The following is a 21304-nucleotide window of genomic DNA, read 5'->3' as shown; positions in this document are numbered from 1 at the left end:
CCTTAATTTCAATGTTTTATTCCTCTTTTAATTTCAACCAGAATTTATCCTTAATAGACACCTCACTATTCTTTTTTTCAGTTTAATGATAGAATCACAACATGTTACTTAAAAGTAGGTTTTATTAAATTAATTTTATATATTTCTTAATAATGTAAAACAAAAAGTGAAATAATTTTAATTTTTTTTAAATATAACAAGTACAATATAGCTACAAATATAAATAATCATAAATTGATCGTACTAATATATTTGAGACTAAAATCAAATTAAGATTAACTGAACTAAAACTCAAAAGCTTTACGTATATAATTGATTATGGTAGGTCTTAAACATAAATTTTCAAGACTCAAGATATCTGCTTTTGCCAACTGATCCGAAATCTCATTTAATTAAATTCTAAATATTTGATTATTCTCAAAAAATAGTAAAAAAAGAAAAGAAAATTCAGAGTTAGAAAGGCAATTAAAATCTAGTAATGTCATTAATATTATACATGCTAAATTGCATCTACACAATTTAAAAAATAATTCAATATGACAATAAAGACGATAAGTTATAAAAAGTAATACCAATATAATATAAGTATAAAGAAAATATTTCAAACAAAAGATACAAATTTCATCTATATTTTTTTTCAACCACCCACGTAATAAATGTGACGTAATCTAACATGATTTTAACTTAAAGAGTATCTTATGCTTTACCTGAAAAAAACAAAACTATCGTATTCTTTCGTGACCATGTTAGGTGGCTTTTGGACATTCAAGATTCCAACTCTCCTTAATAACTATTAAGGTTGTCAGAAAATGATTCTTTTAAAAATAATTGATTTTTTTGAAAAAAACAATGTTTGTAAAATATTTGATAAAATTTTCCGAAATCATTTTTTAAAAGTTGTTATTTGTAAACCAACACGACATAAATATATTTGTTATAAAATATTATAATATAATTTCCTGTTGATAATTGAAGTTTATTTTATAATAAGATAATATTTTGTAATATTTTATATCATATATAAACTTGATAATAAATAATGCCTAATCAAAACTTAATTTAAATTACATATATTCTATATATGAGATAAATGAAGCTAAGTACTATTTAAACAAATACTCATATTTATATAATTAAAATATTCATATTTTATACTAGGTTAAAAAAATTCATAAATCTTTGTATTCTTCGTAAATTTCAAATTTAGTCCTTATACTTCTATTTTTGAGAATTTGATCATAATGATATTTAAACTCAAAACATCATGCATGGAGTTGTCCATAGGCCGAGCCAAGCTGGGTTCAGTTTGGGCCTAGACAATGAGGTTTCTAGATATAGTCTCTGCCCAAACTTGACCCGGTTCAAAACATGAGCTTAAAATTTTGTCTAAACCCAACCCTATATAAAATAGGATAATTCGGACTTAACTTGACCCGAATAAAAGTTAATTTATTCAAATTAAAATATAATTACAAATTTACAGTTAAATATTTATTTAGATAATTCATAAATAATATAGAAAAATATTATTTGTAGATACTGCCATTCCAATTTTTTTTTTAAAACAAATCATAGAAGTTTAAGCTAAAATTGGATATCAATTCATTGATTCTGACATTTCCAAATTAGAAAAACAATGCATAAATTTTGAATGGCAGTAAACTTGCAATGAGATGAATAGCAGTAAAGAGTTCGGTCAAATTTGAAGCTCCTTCTGAATAATTCAAACCTAAATTTACTAATAATTTAGGTAATATTGGAAATTATGTTTAAATGAATTGATAAAATTATAAGTGAATAATTGTTAATTGATGTGATTTTAAAATTTTGACAAAACTTTTATGAAAAATTAAATTAATTGTCACAATTTAAAATAAATATAAAATATACATAAAGTAGGTAAACTACTTTAGAAAGTGTAAGTCTTCCAATACATTTATTTGTAAAACTTTAATACTCGTGTTAATTTTATGCATTTTTATTATCTTTGAGTGAATATCATGTTTTAATGAGCTCTTTAACTCAAACAGTTTTGTCATAAATCAACCTAAAATTTATGTAGTTGCTTCGGTAACGAATGTGACATCCAAATATCTTGATCCGGCGGTCAGGTCGGATATAGGATATAACACATTGGAAATAATTTACTCTTTCTATTGTTAATTAATTATACAAAAATTATATCATTTTAAAAAAAAATAACTTATCAAAAAATCTAATTAGAAGTGAAAAGACACATCAAGAATAGGAATAAAAAAAAAGTTTTGATATGAATGCAGTCTACAAATTTCATGCGCATAAACATTGTTGTTATGGACAATGCATGCATGGTGTAAACTAGTAAATAAGTAGGTGTGTAGTGCAATATTTGAAGCATAACACAACCAAACCATAACACATAGAAAGCTATCATGGCTTCTTCTCAGAAAAATGCTCAACAAACCACAAACGGCAAGCTTTGGAACTCTTCCAGCGAAGCTCTAACCTTGACTGACAAGAAAGTTTGGCAAGGCTCTCATTTTGCGGAATTCCCAGAAATAATTGAAGATGGAGATGCGGGTGAGTTTACACATGAATCAGTGACTGATGATGCTGATAGTCATGGTTCAGTTGCTGGTCTTGTGTACAGGCGACGTGATGGAACTAAGTGGGTTGTTGCCTGGAGCAACCCTCTAGATAACATGCTGCAACTCGATACATAGCCAGTAGCTGCAAGTACCACAAAGTTTTAAAACATGCTGGATTTGTAAAATTCAGCAATGGTCAAGGCATCTGTTATACATTCTATCTGACGCTGACAATACAGAAATCACCAATAGCTTAAACCAAATCATCAATGTCAACAGCACAATAAAACATTTCTTGTAGAATCCATGGCAGCAATGGAAGCCTGTTATACATTCTATCTGACGCTGACAATACTCATAAAACCAAATCATCAATGTGTATCCATGGCAATCCAATAAATACTATAATTGTGTATGCAATCAATGTTGTGGTGTGTAAGGGGTTGAAACTTAATGGATAATCCTAGTGGATTCAAGATAATTTGGATTATAGTATTCTCCACCTCTATTCAATCTTCAGCACTTGATAAATTATTCACATTGAAATTAAACTTCATATTTATAAACTCTAAATTTATCAAGCACTTCATCTTTTGAATACAATAAATATACATAGCAATATCTAGAAGAATCATCGATAAAAGTAACAAAATATTTCTTTCCACCTAATGTAGAAGTATTATGCATGTCACATAAATCACTATGTATCAAATGAAGTATTTTTGTTTTCCTTTTAACCTTAGGAAAAGGGTTTTTAGTAATTTTAGTCAACATGCATGTTTTTCATTTTTCAATATTTTTATTAAAATGGGAATTAAATCTAACTTATGCATGTCACGCAATTTTCTATAATTCAAATTTCCTAATCTATAATGCCATAAATAAGAAGATTCAACCATATAAGCAGAAATAATTTTTTATTCTTATTAATAATCTTGGCAATTTATCAATTTAATCTCGATTCTAACCATCTTTTTTCAGCCTGTATCCACACCTTTAACCCAAGGCGCCGTTACAACCCTTCAAAGACCTTTTGATTGGTGTATCATCTCAATTATAGTGGTGGAGATTTGATTTTCATGCAAGCCTATGGTAATAAATTTTCATGTTTGACTAATGAGTGCTTAGTCATTGAACCTTAAACACATTGAGTGATTTGAGTGAACCTTTTAGTGAGGATGTCAAACATTGTCAATTTGGAATCAAAAATAATTACTTAGATAAAGGAGGATGCTTATAATTTTATGATTAAAATGCTCAACTTTGACTATTTGAAACTTTAATGTTCTTTTGGTTAAATTTTCAATGTATGACTGCTTATGGATTATTTTGAAACATTATTGATGAGAATTATGAGTTGAGAAGAATTTCTTTTGATTATGAGTTGAGGATTTTGCTTGAGGACAAGCAAATGCTTAAGTGTGGGGATATTAGATAAACCGTAATCTATAAATATTTTTACCCCATGTTTGGCATATTTATGGATGATTTTTCCTTGATTTCATTGAATTCGATGCTCCTAATCCTTTAAATTCTTGTTTTATACTTAGGTAAGCATAGGAAGGCGAAAAGAGTAAGAAACGGGCCAAAAACGGATAAATTGGGCTTAAATCAGTGTTTCGCATGGCCTAGGCACTTCCACACGCGTGATCCACACGCCCATGTGACATGGTTGTGTCGACTAAAAGCCAACTTAGTATTGCACACGGCCTGAGCATCTTCACACGGGCATGGCACACGGCCGTGCCCCTACCGAGCCCAAACCTAGTTCTATTCAGAAAAGGGCACTTTTGAGGGTTTTGAAGCATTCTAAAGCTTATATAAACACCCTAGAAGAGGATTAAAAGCGGACACACAGAGTTGGAGGCAGAAAGTACTCAAGATCAGCCATTGGGATCAGCTCAGGAGGAAGATTTACATCAAGACTGAAGATTTCCATCCAATTTCCTAGAAGTTCTTTGGGTTCTTTATGTTTTGTTGTTTTCCAATCTTTGAGATGTTTTCCCTTATTATTATGAACTAAACTCCCAAAATACCTAAGGGAGATGAAACCTAAGACAAATCTTATTACCCTTTGATTAATATGATAAATATTTGTTCTTATTCTTAATTATGAGTTTTAATTCTTGTTTTAATATTCCAGGGTATTAATTCAGGTTTTGATGTGCTTATTCAGTGGAGCAAAAGTCCCAGTTTAAGAGTAGATCATTCATAAATTAAGCGGAGTTGAATGCAATCCTAGAAATAGGACGACATAAATCTGCCGGATTAGAGTCAAATCTAATAAGGGATCCATAGATCGAGTTAGTGCAACAATAGGGGTTTTAATTAGAAAGAGATTTCAATTAATCAACCTAGAGTCAGTTGTTTTTAGTCTCGAAAGGGATATTAACATAAATCAGGGATTTCTACAGAATAAGTCAAATGAATAAATCGTCTAAGTCAAAGATAATAAGTGAAGTCTAGGTGAATTCTTCCTTGGGTATTGTCTTCTCTACTGGTGTTTCAAAAAGTATTTTCCAATTTTCATCTTTGTCTTAGTCTTAGTTAATTAGAAAATTAGTTAAATTTTAAAACACCCTTTAATTTTTTAGGCTAGATAATAAAAAGAGAGTAACTACTAGTACTCTTAGTCCTCGTGGATTCCGGTCTCACCATAGCTATACTATTTTTCGATAGGTGCGTTTGCCTTAAGTCGAATTATTAGTTAGTTTTACGACTACCAAAAAGACCCTTTGCCTTTTGATTGTTGCAGTGGAAGAATTTCTCATGTACAAATCATTACCATATTCATATTGTGTGAACTTTGTGAACATGCTTTTATCTTTGCACACATGTTTGGTTGCTCCAGTATCAATCCACCATACTTTATCATCTTGTACCATATTAATTTTAGAAATCATGGCAACAAACTTTTCTTTATTATCAAATTTAAAAGATGGTTTCTTCTTTAAGAATCGACATTCATTCTTGAAATGTCTCAGCTTGCCACAATGGTAACATGAGCCCTTTTGTTTTGTTTTGAACTTAAGTGCTTCAATAATTTGTATGCACTTTCTCTTGGATGGTTTAGTAGTTTGAACTTCCTCCGTAACATGCACTTTGGCATTTTCAGAATCTAGGTTCTAATCTTACTTTCGATATTCTTCTTCAATACTAAGATGATTTGCCAAAACTTTAAGAGATATTTCCTCTTTCTTATGTTTTAAACTTTTTTTAAAGTCTTTCCATGATGGAGGAAGTTTGTCTATTATGGAGGATGCAACAATCATTTCATCCATTTTCATAACATATTCCTTAAATTGATTCTGCATTTTTTCAATATCACAAAATTATTTCATAACAAAACGACCATCAATCATTTGATAATGATTGAAATGAATAACAAGAAATTTCTTACTTGTAGCATCTTCGGTCATGTATCTTGTCTCCATAATTCCTTAGCGATGACCTCATTTTGGTAGGTGTCGAACAAACCATCGAATAAATCATTCAATATGTAGCCTATGCATATGTAACTAGCATTGTCCCATTTTCATCTTTCTCGGGTTGTAGCAATGGATTTGTTTTCATTCTCTTATGGTCTTAAAGTATCCAAAACATAAGCTATCAAAGTTGAAAAAAAAGAAGTGTATCTTTTTTGCCACCGTCCAAAATTGCCACCATCAAACCGATTAAGTTTGACAAAGTTGGAAGCCAACTCCCTTAGTGTTCCACTTTTATGTGTTGTAGTAATCATCATGAAAATAAAACCTTAAAAGTGTTTGTACAAATCTTAGGTGAGGAAAATCTCGAATACACAAACGGAACATGAACAACAAATGAACAGAAAACAAAACAAAAAAAAGGACAAGGCTCCAAGGTGTGTATCAAGCCATTATATTTAAGGTTCTATTTGCCCCCCACCTATACTCGGTATGCAAATAAGTTTCAAGCAAATAAAGCCCGATGACTATTTGTGTTTTGCACTGATGAAAATAGTCCACTAAGTACTGAGCAATGTATAACAAGAAAATCAATTTCTATAAAGAATTTTTGCAATAACTCTTTATAGAACAATCCAATGATATTAGAAGATGGAGGAAAAATAAAAATATTTTTTAGAACTTGTTGGTATGATTTCCAAATGAAATTCCATTCCTATTTATAAAAATTTGCATGCCTCTTCATAGAGACATCTTTCAATATGTGTCTTTTCTGAATAATAATATATTTAAAAGAGACATAATTATTTATTTAATATCTCTCGATTCAAATAATATTATTGAAATAGTTATAATTATTTGTTAATAACAAAAAAAAACTTTTAATTAATTAGACTCTTTCATTTAATTAAAAATATTCCAACACATACAAGAGGAGAAACATCATACAATGCTAAACACTAGAATCACGGAAAAACAAACATCGTAACAATGCAGAAGAACCTCTAGTGGTCCAATCAATTATTTATTTGAAATAATTTGATATTCAAGATCAATTAATTAAATTACTTTTATCTTTTAAAAACCATTTAATTAAAGCCCATAGTAAAAAGAAATATCCATGTGTATTAGTTATTATAAAATATGGGTTAGACTCTCTTTTTCAAAGGGATTCAAAGTTTAATGAAAGAGTTAGCAGATGTTAAATGATTATTTTGCTACAAAAAATAAGATTTTAAGTTAAATTACACTTAAAATTCACTCGAATACAATATCAATATAAAATATATCTCAAGATTATTACGTATCATCAATATATCAATATTTAATATTGTTAGGATCAACTCGATTAAACAATGAACAAGAAAATAGCGAAATAAATTGAGAAATTGAACACACAAATTTAACATGAAAAAACCCCTCCAAAGAGGATAAAAAACCACATGCAAAGATAATTTTACTATAATAGCAAAAGAACGAAGAGTACAAAAGATGGAGATAAAGACTAAACTCCGAAAACCCGAAAACAAAGAACCCTCAAAACGTAAACACAAAATTCTCTAAATGTGTTATGAGTTCTAATCTCTAATGGGTGTGTTATTCTAAAGTTGTAAAAGAATCTATTTATACGCTAAATTCATAGGTCAAATAATAATAAAATAATCTAAACTAATCAGTGTTTGATTGAAACAAGTAAACAAAGTTTAACTAAGAGATTATTTTTCAAATTTGATTGAAAGTAGGAGCTATATTTAACAAATCTCCACATTGACTCATATTTCCACAACGCCATCTTTGCCAAAGCCCGCCATGAGCCTATCTTGAACTATGTAGGGAATTAACTAAGTTAAATTTGTGCTTAGAAACTGGAAGATTTCTAGCCTTCGACTTGTACACTGTCAAATCAAAGCTAACCTGGGTCTGATTTCACAAACACAATGCCCTAACTTTTCAAAACCTGTATCCAAAAGAGAACCTCTCTTCAACGAAATGGTCATACCTTTTTCCCTCCTATGACCAAGTTGCCTCTGCTCCAAACGAGTTGACTTCAACATCGTAACGGACGAAGGATGTCCAATTTCACCGGTCACTGTAGAACCTTCTAGAATATAAAGACTACCGGTTCTTTTTCCTTTTAACAAAACGAGAGCTCCACGAGATACTTTAATACTACTCGACTCAATGTTAATTCTGTATCCTTTCAAGTCTAAAATACTCAAGGAGATGAGATTCTTTCGTAAATCAGGTACATCCTTGACATTTGAGAGTGTCCTAATCGTCCTATCGTGCATATTAATTTTAACAGTACCAATACCAATTACCTTACTAGATGAATCGTTTCCCATGCACACAACTCGACCTTCAAGCTAACTGTATGTGGAGAACCATTCTCTATTGGAACACATGTGGAAAGAACATCCTGAATCTAGGATCCACTCGGATGTGAGCTTGGAGTTATCGCTTGTTGACACTAACAAGAAATCATCACCATTTTCATCGGCCAAATTAGCACCAGCTACATTTTCCTCGTTACTCTCAGCAGCTCTTTTATTTCACAGTTTATAACAATCTGCTTTGATGTGACCTAACTTTTTACAATAGCAACACCTTTTGTCTCATTTCTTTAATGCTACCAAAATGGAAGCTTGCCTATCGACTTGCTATCCAAATGAAGCTCATTGTCGAGTTTGTCTCTACTCAACAAATGTCCCTTCACATCTTCAAACGAGAGTTTGTCTCTACCATAAATCAAAGTCTCCCTAAAAGACTTGTATGAAGGAGGTAAAGAGCACAATAATAGCATAGCTTGATCTTCATTATCAATATGAACCTCAATGTTCTTTAAATCATTTAAAAGAGTAATGAATTGACTGATGTGATCTCTAAGAAGCTCACCTTCGTTCATGCGAAATGTAAATAGACGTTGTTTCAACACTAAACGGATAGCCAGAGACTTAGTTGCATAAAGAGTTTCTAACCTTTTCCACAAGGCAGATGAGGTCTTCTCCATCAATACCTCTTGCAATACCGTATTCGCGAGGCACAACTAGATTGCAGACAAAGCCTTTTCATCAAGCTCTTCCCATTTTGTTTTATTTAGATTCTCATGCTTTTTCCCGGTAACACTATTTTTCAAACCGGATTGAACTAAAATTGCCATCATCTGAACTTGCCACAGATTAAAATTTGTCTCACCATCGAACTTCTCAATTTCAAACCTTGTTGTTGTCATATCTGAATGAACTGATCTATGAAAATTAAACTAGCTCTAATACCACTTGTTATGATCGACCCGATTAAACAACGAACAAGAAAAATAGCAGAATAAATTGAGAAATTGAACATACAAATTTAACGTGGAAAAACCCCTCTAAAGAGGATAAAAAACCACGGGCAAAGATAATTTTACTATAATGGCAAAAGAATGAAGAGTACAAAAGATGGAGATAAAGACTAAACCTCGAAAACCTAAAAACAAAGAACCCTCAAAACGTAAACACAAAATTCTCTAAATTCATAGGTCAAATAATAATAAAATAATCTAAACTAATCAGTGTTTGATTGAAACAAGTAAACAGAGTTTAAGTGAAAGATTATTTTTCAAATTTGACCGAAAATAGGAATCATATTTAACAAATATTAATCTTTTTTAAATGTTTCCACGTTACAAATGTGGCATAATATATAATTAATATATAAATCTACACAAGATTCATATGGTGGACATGGAGTTTTGTAAGTACTAGCAACTGACACTAGTTAGTAAAAGAAATTATTTGAACACTTCTTAAAAATATTTGTTTAAAAATATATAATTAAGATTAAAGGATATTTTAGAAATTTAAATTCATATGATGGAAATTTTTAATTTAGAGATGACACTTGTCGAAACTATTTTTTTTGAAAAACGGGGATCGACTTTAAAATAAAGTGTGGAGTCGCCACCAATCCTTTTGTTTAGGTGTGATTGGATCACCTGATCAAACATTTTATTCCATTTAAATCAATTTTGGCCTACGTAAATTTGAGAAAACGGATTCGGGAGCCGGTTACGTATGAGGAAGGATTAGCACCCTCACTATGCCCAAATTTGGTACTAAATTGATTAAGTATTGTCCTTGTGTCTGAGACTTAAAGCTATTTTTGAAATATAGTTCCTTTTAAAACATTTGAATGGTTCAAGTTAGTCGTCAAAACTCTCTTGTTTCAAAGGAACACAGCATCACATCCAACACGATAGGACACGATCCTTTATACCCTCGAAAACACGATAAATTTTTTACTTCTGAAAGTTTATATGTTGAAAATTACAAAAGGATGCCCAGTTATTTAGTCCAACGAAAAAACAAAACCCAGCACGGTAGGGCACGATTCCTCGAATTTCCAAACATTGAACATTGCCTTGTTTTAAAATTTAGAAAACACGAGTGAAATTCTAAAGGAATATTCGATTATTTTGAACAAACGGAAATCGAAACCCAGCACGATAGGGCATGATTCCCAAATTTCCAAACATCAAACATTGCCTTCGTTTTAAGGTCGGTTCAAAATTCATTAATTTGACTTGAAATAAAATGAGATAATTAATTTTAAAACCAAAAAGTCAAAAATGTAAAGCAACATTTGCAAACAAAAAGCGAAATTATAAATATGGAGCAACATGCACAAATAAAGTACTATACTTGGTGAATGAAGATAATATAAATTTGAGGAACCAATTGACAAAAAAACAATAAAATATAACTATATCAACGAACAATATAACCAAATTTACAAGTATGGATGAACAACAATTGATTTAATAATACATAAAAAAACAAATAAATGATGTGCAACAAACATACATGAAATAATATAAAACAATTAACACATAAACAACGTAAAACTAATATGATACAAAACAATCTTTTAAAAAATGCATTGATGAGCAAATAACACATGCTAGAACTTGAAATAACTTTAAAAAAAAACTAAGAACATATATATAATTTCTTTTTAAAAATAGATGTTGCAAAAAAAGACATTTGAATCTAGTAATATGCAAAATGTAAAAACATTTATCTAAAGTTGACAATATACACACAATGAAGGAGAATTTAAATATACTTAAAATATGAAGGGATAGCAAAGGTATATAATAAAATATGATCTTAGGAAATAAACTATATATATAACAAGTTTAAAAAGCATATATATATATATATATATATATACATAGATAATTTAAAAGCAATTATATGAAATATAAATAACATGGAATTAAATATGTATATAGGATCAAATTAATTTTTACCATGAATTATACAAGTACCAATATAAATAAAAACATTTAAACAAAGTATTATATAAAATGTTAAAATAATTTAATAAAAAACTTCAAAATAATTGTACAAATAAAACAAATAAAATTATTAAAACAGTTCAACACATATAAAAATATTAAATGGATTTTAAAATAGTAAATTATATCAATAAAAACTCAATTACAACTGAATAAAAATAAAAGGGATAATTTGTAAATAAAATAGGCCATTAAAATGAAAAAAGGACCAATAGCCAAGAACACGAATGTTCAAGGATCTTATGGTAAATTTTCAAAGTCGCGACAGGGGACCCAGAAACCGTTCTGGCCCTGTCTCACGAGAACTTTAATATTTCTCAGTATACTGCTCATATGGTCGTTTCGTTTCATCCATATAAAAATAGATTCATCAAGGTTCAGTTCCATAATTTACTCACTATTTAATTCTACTTCTACTATTTTTAGTGATTTTCAATCTCATCTCACTGCTGCTGTCCGCAACAGTTACTGCAGTAGACTATGCCAATTTCATGAATTTTCCTTGGCCTTAATCATCCATCATACATGACACAAATTATGGCCACCTTATCAAAATTAGAGTTTCTAAGACTCGTGGCTATAGGCTCTAGCATCCCACTCGGCGACCACATAGGCCATTTTCGCATGGCTTAAAGTTTACAACCCACAATTCGACAAAATATAATAGCCTATACATGCCAAATGTTCTACAACAACAAAAACAATACCACAAGATTTCAGCCGTTGTGATGACTTCAGCGACGGTCCCGATCACGCAAACAATACGAGTCCGAGAGACCTAAAATGGGTGACAAGAAAAACACCGAGTGAGTTTACAACTCGAGAAGTCATAAGCATTCATCAATCCACCGATAAAGTTACTACTACATGTACAACAAATGAGGCTAGGTACTCGTTCATATCGAATCTATACCATAATACCTCGGACCTTTCGGTCCAATCTCGTACCAATTCATACATCCACATTTCATATTCTACACAACAAGATAATCAAGCATTTTTACACATTAACTCATTTTCCAGCACAACCATACACATTTCAATCATCACATAGATTTAAGGCTTACCAATTTCAATCCCCAAGCATGAACGAATTCTCTATTCGTCATGAGCTCGAGGTACTTACCCGATCCGCTGTCCATACTCAATTCAATGGAGACACACCCTCCATATATATAGAGTACGCACACAGTGCTTACTACTCGATTTCGCACACTTAGTGCCACGTAATTTAAGCTCGCACACACGATTGCCATACCCTCCGAACTCGCACACCCAGGTCGTATTTTTCCAGCTTGCACACTTAGTGCCAAATATTTCCAGCACGCACACTTAGTGCCATAAATTTCCAGCACGCACACTTAGTGCCATATATTTCCAACACGCACACTTAGTGCCATATATTTCCAACACGCACACTTAGTGCCAATCTCGTCACCATACACACGTATTGCCCACACATAGTGCCAAAGCAAACTTTCTACACATTCCACTATTTCTTTTACATTCAACAATTATCCTCATTCCATACACATACAATTTCATTTATACATATATATATAGCATTCCATTAAACACAATTGCATAGATTTTCCAATCATTTAAGCAATATCAAACATATGTGCTAATGACTTACCTTGTCTTTGGGTAAATAATTCCAAGTCGGCTACTCGATGATCTTCGATTTCCCTTGTTGGGCGCCTCTCCTTTAGGATCTTGAGCTTAAACAAATAAATTAACTCATTCAACCGCTTTGGTACATATATTGGTATCCACATTTTAATGATCTTATGACATACGAACGACATGGTAAAATTTTTATCTTACTACCTTACGTTCTTAGCTATTCGCTAATAGCCTTATGCAATTACCATACTATCAATAATCCAATCATACATACACATATACATATTAGTATATTAGGTAACCACCCTTACTAACTACCCATTTTAGTCAATTTTATACAATCGAAGGCAATATCATAAATGGGTATACTTATATAGCCGAATGTGCTAAATTTGATCTAACATCACCTATACACTTGATTGAATGGCGAATACCTATACTATCAATTATAGTGTCACTTTTATTCTTTCAAGCACATAGTTTCCTCCCATGAACACTTGGCGAATTTTCTTTTCTCTTCTAGCATAGCTTCACATCTCAAAATTAAGAGTTGCAAATTACAATTAGGTTACAACAATGCCCATAATTGACCGAATGCTTAAGCTCAACTAAGCCAAAAATTCATTCAACATCTTTTTAATTTGCCCTTCACTATTTTCTTCAATTCATCAAATACAAAGTGGTTTACATCTAATATTAAACCAAACTTGCTAGCACACAACATTCCTTAACCGAATGTTATAAACCCAAGCTACATATATTGTTCATTAAGACCCTTCGATGGCCACATTCGCCCCCCCTTATGAACAAACCAATTTCAACCTTCAAAAGAAAAAAAAACATATGTACCAAGAGCTTCAACTACTTGGCCGAATATCAAACCTCCAAACAACAAAATTTAATCCATGAAATGAGTAGAACTTGAACTAATCACCTCATTTATACCTAAATTTCCAAGGATTTCAAAGTGCTTACCTCTTCCTAAGCATCATCCAAGCCAAATCATGAACCAAAGAATTCCATTCTTCTTCCTCCTTCAAGTCACGGCAATGGAGAAAAGATGAGCATTCTTTTTTTTTTTCTTCTTTTACTAACATTATTTTATCTCCAATGACCCATTCCTTATTATTAAAATCTAATTAAACATATATATTGCCCATCAATATCCCATCTTGGCCGCCACCATTAATAAATTGGGCAATTTGACATGCAAGTCCACCTTTGTGTTAACATGCACTAATAAGCCATTTAAAACTAGCCTATCATATTTCACCATGTCTCACATTGATCCCTATTTAATAATTTCTCATACAATTGGTAAAATTAGAGAATGAAACTTCCACATGTGCATGTACACACACAATAAGCATAGAATATAACAATTAATTATTTTTATGACTCGGTTTTGTGGTCCCGAAACCACTTTCCGACTAGGGTCAATTTTGGGCTGTCACATTCGCCATCTTCGATCTATTCCACTGCAACTTCAGGAAGACAAGATCTATAATCTTTAGCCTACTCCACTACTGCTTAGGGAGATAGGATAGTGGCTTTAATCTGCTCTACTACTGGTTAAGGAGGCAAGATTCGCCGTCTTCGATGTGTTCCACTGCAACTTCAGGGAGACAAGGTTTGCAAATTCACCGATGTTGCTACACCATCCTCTAGGGATATGATCTGTAGAATCGATTTCATGTATCTATGCTTATGCTAAATAATTAGGATGCTATGATTGAAATGAATCAAATGCTCCTAACTAGATGTGATGCTTATGTCAAATGATTAAGATGCTATGATCGAGATGAATCAAATGCTCCTAACTAGATGTGTTATGAATGATAATGAATGCAGAAATGAAAATGATCCTTTTTAAAAAGGCTTAAGGTATCATTGCTTGTTGTTCATCAGGACATTGTCACTGACGTATTATGCCACCCTTTTGTTCGGCTGGTATTTGATAGAGCCCAAAGAAACAACTATATCTTGCTCAACAGATTTGCCCCTCTGTTATTTTAGAGTCTCTTACACCGTAACCTCCGGAACATAAAGTTTGAACCTCCCACTGCCACTTCAGGGAATAATCATTTAATTTCTTCTATCCATCCTGCTGCAACTCAGAGGTATATGATTTGCATCATCTTCAATCAATTCGATCTATTAGACCACTCCCTGGATATAATGATCAGATGTATATGCCCAGCATCTGTATGAATATAGAATACCATTTTATTTTTCTCAAGAATAACCCCATTACTCGTTCTTTGCCTGGATTATAACACCAATATAATTTTCTTTTAGCCCAACTAATATCTTTAACAGAAATTCCAAAGAGATAATCTCAATTTGGGCTTAAAAATTTCCAACCCTTAGGCTTGGTGAGTTTTAAAAAATAGTTCTGTTTCAGGCTCCTGTATTATTTAGAAACTTCCCAAAGTAATATGCGAAACTCCCTTTACAAAAGTATTGTTAGCCCAAAAATCGTTATTTCAATGCAAAATGCTTGAAAAAGATCATAACCATGACAAGAAAGGGATTAATTGAGAACATAGCTCAAAACAAATAAGCAAATGCAACCAAGAAAGAAATTTACTAGAATGTGACTGAAGAGAATAAGGTAATCAAAGATAACAAAAAAGAGGGTAAAAATGGAAAGTTAGGTGCCTCAAATATCGCAACTTGAGCTTCTCTGTACCAACTTCTTGAGGACCATTCTGAGCTCAATCTGTGTTTAGGGGATCTGAAGTACTTTGTCATTGCCCCAAGACGTAACATACTTCTATCATTGTTAATTCAGGCATAACAGGACTACCATATGCCCCGTTTTGATCCAAATTTGAGCCACCCTTTTGGGTTTTCAACTCAAATCCCCTTTGGTCTCAAAGCGCCCTTTGCGGGTTTCCGCCTTGGCCTCTCCTTTTCTTTCTTTTTATTTTTTATTTTTTATTTTTTTAATTTTTTAGGTTTCAAAGCACCCTTTGTGGGTTTTCACTTTGGCTTCTCACTTTCTAGGTAAAATAATTCTTGACGGAATCCGAATTCACAAGATTGGGCACATTTCAGCTAGAATCAATGCTCCTCCAGAATAGGCCTTCTTCACTACATAAGGTCCTTCCCAGTTTGGCGTCCACTTTCCTCTGAAGTCCTTTTGTATAGAAAAGATCTTTTTTTCAACGACAGGTCCCCATCGTGGAATTCTCTAGGACGAACTTTTCTGTCGCAAGCTCGCATCATTCGTTTTTGGTATGTTTGACCATGACGGGTAACTTCCAACCTCTTTTCTTCAATTAAATTTACTGGATCCATTCTGCTTCATCCAATTTTTGGCTCAATCTAAACTTGGAGAGAAGGAGCCTTCATTTCAATGGGCAAATCACTTTCATTCCATAATGAGAAATGTGCTGCCCCGACAAAAGTCTTGGCCGATGTTCAATAAACATAAAGGATAAACGATGACTTCTTATGCCAATCTTTATAAGTCTTGGTCATCTTCCCCATGATTCTTAGTTTTTTTTTTTTTTTTGCTGCACTGTAATATAGTGCCTAATCTTTGAACAGACTGCAAACTTTTGACATTGTGCAGTTGTGTTAGACATGATCCTTTTTGGCATTCTTTGTTGACACCCTTTTTTTTTTGGAATTTGATGACTGTCAACTTAGTAATATTGGCATATGAAATGACTTTCACCCTTTTCACGAAATAATCGGTGACCCCAAAGATGAATCGGTATCGGTTAGAAGCTTTTGACGAGATCAGCCCCATAATATCTATGCCCCACATATAGAAAATCTGTGAAGAAATTGAAGAGGCATAAAAGTCTTGTCTTCTTCTATTTTGCATTCACGGCTTGACTGACACAATCCCCTTCCATGGTGGATCAGTAACACCCGAACCTTATGATTAGCCTGGCTAACGTAAAACCATTAGCATGTGTCCTTCTGAAACTCGTATGGACCCTTTTTAGTATCCACAGGCCTTAGTAGCCCGGGCATATCTTGATACGATCATGCAAAAATATCTTTGAATTCTTGGAATAACTCAATGATGATTCGCTTTGTCTTTGCAGTGACTCAGACTCTGATCTTTGCCTCTTGCTCACAATGTCCATGACTCTTCGTTAAGTAGGATCTTATTCTACCATCCTTAACAAATCAGGAGATAAGTTACAATCTCTGTCATCTTCAAAGTCTTGAGATCTGTTTAAACACATATCTCACCCCAAAAAGGGGGTCAGTTATAGCATTGCTCATATCATTGATATCTAGGGACCTATTGTAAGTACAAAGGCACATTTCCAAAGAATAAATTATTCTAAGGATGATTATTTGTATGTTATGATCATGAATGAAGAATGAAAGCATATTTAAAAAACAGTCAAAAGAATATATATAAAGAATAAAAGAATATTTACTCACAAAGATGCATTTTATTGAAATAAAGACTTTGGGCACAAACCTATTTCACAAAATAATTCTTATTGCGCTTAGGCTTAAAGAAATAAGCGTGTTTTGAACATTACTCTAGATCAGCTCTAAAAATACAGGGATCTCTTCCACAGTCCCATTATTCAAAACACCCCCAAGTACATAAGGGTTTGGAAACTTTTACTCCCTGATTCCCTCTTCGGATATATCATTTAAATTTCTCGATATTTTTTCTAGGCTTTTGACTCGTCCAAGATATCGCAACTCTTTTGCCCCCGCTTTCAAATATTCACTGTATTCTTAGAGTGATCAGGTTCTAAGGAATCATCGAACTTCACAATTCTCATTTCAATAAACCTTTCAACCAACCTTTTAAATGTGGTACAGTTTTCAATTGAATGTCCCTTGATTCCTACGTGGTACTCGCATCGAGCATTCTCATTATACCATTTCGAGAATGGAGGTTGCACTGGTTCAGAGCAGAACGAGGACACCACGTGCACATCAAAGAGATTCGATACAACTCCTTATATGACATCGGGATGGGTGAAAACTTTGGCCTCGAGTGGATTCTTGCCTTGAAGAGCCTTGATAATTTGTGGTCACATCCCTCGGCTGGCTTACATTGACCCATTTGGAGGGGATGCTCACAATGTTCACTTCACTTTCCTTGTTTCTCGGGGTTGACCTTTTAGCGTTTTCTCCCGCATCTATCTTCCAACTTCTTACCGCATTTTCAATCATCTCTCCATATATTACTATATCTGAAAAGATCGAAGTAGTGCTTCCCAACATATGGTTAATGAATGGGGCTTTTAGAGTATTGATGAAAAGCATCGTGGTCTCCTTTTCTAGAAGAGGTGGCTGGACCTGTGTTGCTACCTCTCTCCATCTTTGGGAATATTACCTGAAACTCTTATTTTGCTTATTTTCCATATTCTGCAAGGTAATTCTATCGGGTGCCATGTCCGTTACATGGTTATACTGCTTCATAAAAGCTTGTGCTAAATCCATCCATGAATTGATTTTAGTACGACTGAATTGATTGTACCATTTAGCTGCTAAACCGATCAGACTGACTTGGAAGCAATGTATTAACAGTTAATTGTTATCAATGTAACCCATCATTTTTTGGCAGAACATCGTGATGTGAGCTTCAGGACAACTAATCCCATTATATTTTTCAAATTCTGGAGTCTTGAATTTCAGCGGGAGTACTAAATCTAGAACCAAGCTAAGATCTTTGGCGTCAACCCTGCAATGGTAATCAGCATTCTCCATCGCTCTAAGTTTTTCCTCCAACCACTTGTATCGATCTTCGAGTTGTCTTGGTAGTTCAACCCTTTCTTTTTCTATTCCTGTCATTTCATCTAGATCAGGAACTACAGGAATGGTTGGATTGCCCCTCAGATTAGAGCCTGAGCCTATCGGGTAATCCACTGGTGCCGAAGTACCAGCCTAATATTACTGGGATCTGATAGCAATAGGTACACCTTACGAACAGGTCTGAGCATTTGTCAGGGTGAAACCTGGAGGGTAGAGAGGCTCCTCAGTGTCCTCTCCAGCATTGATCGCGGAGCTTTTCCCTCTTTCTAGCTCATTAGTTAGCAATTGAGACAACTGATTCATCATATTCCTTTGGGACTCTAGCATTTGGTCCCTAATATCTTGCTGGATCTTTACTAGTTGCTCTTGCATTTGCATTTATAACTGGTCTTGCATCTCTCTTTGAAGTTGTTCAAGTCTGTTTAGTCTTTGGTCCATATCTTTTGTCCTAGCACGGGTACCGTAACGACTCTTAGGTCGTAAGTTTTTATTGGTTCCCAAATTAACTGAAATGATTTCAACTAATTAGGGATCCTTTTATGAACATCTAATGCAAATGATGTAATGATACAATGCAATGCAAATGCATGAGATGAATGCAAAAGAAAGAAAGGTGTTGATTTTGAATTCAATTCCATTAGAACAACTTTTCTGAAAAACAAATTCCTTTTCATAAAATGGATTACATATACGGCCTTGCTTTCATATTCCAGGCGAAGACACTGATCCCTCTTCTTCGTGAAAGTCAAATCTCGCGAGCTTCCAATAAATGCCTCTACTAGCTCCTTTTTGCTTGATCCAGGCCACGACTTACTATCCTCGCAATGTTGATTAGCTCCTTTAAGAAAGTCGGGACGCGATGGCTCTTGAATAATCTTTATCAGCATGAATCCTTAGGTAAAAGTCTTGTTTTCCTCCACAAACTATCAGCCTTTTTCTGTCATGTTTACTTGGACCATATTCAGACAACCGTATTGTAATCTAGTTTATCAAGAAATTCATTTTCTTATGACAAACTGTTCTATTTAGCAATCAAATATGAATCAACACCTCCTTTCTATGATGATGTAATGCAATGCGTCATAGACAAACAAAAACAAAACACGTTAGTACAGAAATAAATAACAAATAAAGTACCTATTTGGGTGACCACTAAATTTGGGCAATGTTCTACCTAAGGTAGACTCTCAAGGTTCACTACATGTGGCTCAGTTCTAGGCAAATGGTACCTGAACCAGTAGATTCCTCAATCCTCACCCATTATAGGCTCATATGGATCAAGTTCAGTTCAGGGGAATACATTTCCCTATGACCATGCGGAGATGAAAATCTCACGAAATCATGGTACAGATGTATTCTGGAAGCAATCCACTAGCCCATGCGGAGGTGAAAACCTCACAAAAGCGTAGTTTCTTACTCCCACTTAACAGGTATAACCACAACGGTCATGCGATGCAATGCAATATTATTCTACAAGACCCGAACCATAACAAACATACAAACCAATGTAATTAAAAGAATCATGATTTCCAAAAAAAAAATTCAATTCTTTGACAAAAGGACAGCAAATAATCAATTTTATGGCTTGGCTCTCTTGTTCGTCCCTAGTGGAGTCACCAAGCTGTTGAAACCATTTTTTTGAAGAACGGGGATCGGCTTTAAAATAAAGTGTAGAGTCGCCACCAATCCTTTTGTTTAGGTGTGATTGGATCACCTGATAAAACATTTTATGCCATTTAAATCAATTTTGGCCTACGTAAATTTGAGAAAATGAGTTCCGGAGCCGATTACGTATGAGGAAGGATTAGCACCCTCACTACGCCCAAAATTGGTTCCAAATTGATTAAGGATTGTCCTTGTGTCTGAGATTTAAAGCTATTTTTGAAATATGGTTCCTTTAAAAACATTTGAATGGTTCAAGTTGGTTGTCAAAACTCTCCTGTTTCAAAGGAACACAACATCACATCCAACACGATAGGACACGATCTTTTATACCCTCGAAAACACGATAAATTTTTGACTTCTGAAAGTTTACATGTTGAAAATAACAAAAGGATGCCCAATTATTTAGTCCAACGAAAAAACAAAACCCAGCACGATAGGGCACGATTCCTCGAATTTCCAAACATTGAACATTGCCTTGTTTTAAAATTTAGAAAACACGAGTGAAATTCTAAAGGAATATTAAATTTTCAACCAATTTAAATGGTTCAAAAACGACGTCATTTGGTAGGCATGCCCGACGACCCGATCCGATTACCCTTTGGATCTGCGCGTTTATTCTGATAAATGGCAATTTATACATTTAGTCCTTCCTTTCTCCTTGGCCTTTGAATAAGCATATTCCAAATTCCTTGGGTTTTCTTAATTATCCCAATTTTGCACATTATTTCAATTTAACCCGCACAACGAGTTTTTTAGATCGGAATATTTCCAATTTTGATCCACGAACATTAGCGTTAAGTGGCGTCGAATCCTTTTCATTTAATGGCCTATTTTATTTACAAATTATCCTTTTATTTTCATTCAATTGTAATTGAGTTTTATTGATATAATTTACTATTTTAAAATCCATTTAATATTTTTATATGTGTTGA

General features: G+C 33.2%; 1 protein-coding gene across 1 annotated transcript; it reads left to right on the top strand.

Moving 5' to 3' along the window:
• The first annotated feature begins 2319 nt into the window (after positions 1-2319).
• LOC108452830 (uncharacterized) lies at positions 2320-2717 on the top strand. Its single transcript, XM_053029076.1, has one exon. It carries the CDS (start codon positions 2412-2414, stop codon positions 2700-2702), a length of 291 nt encoding a protein of 96 aa, XP_052885036.1. The 5' UTR covers positions 2320-2411; the 3' UTR covers positions 2703-2717.
• Positions 2718-21304: the final 18587 nt, after the last annotated feature.

This window comes from Gossypium arboreum, chromosome 5, assembly GCF_025698485.1.
Source record: "Gossypium arboreum isolate Shixiya-1 chromosome 5, ASM2569848v2, whole genome shotgun sequence".
Classification (NCBI taxonomy): Eukaryota; Viridiplantae; Streptophyta; class Magnoliopsida; order Malvales; family Malvaceae; genus Gossypium; species Gossypium arboreum.
The sequence above is the reverse complement of the archived record's forward strand: the minus strand, read 5'-3'. Positions and strand labels throughout refer to the sequence as shown.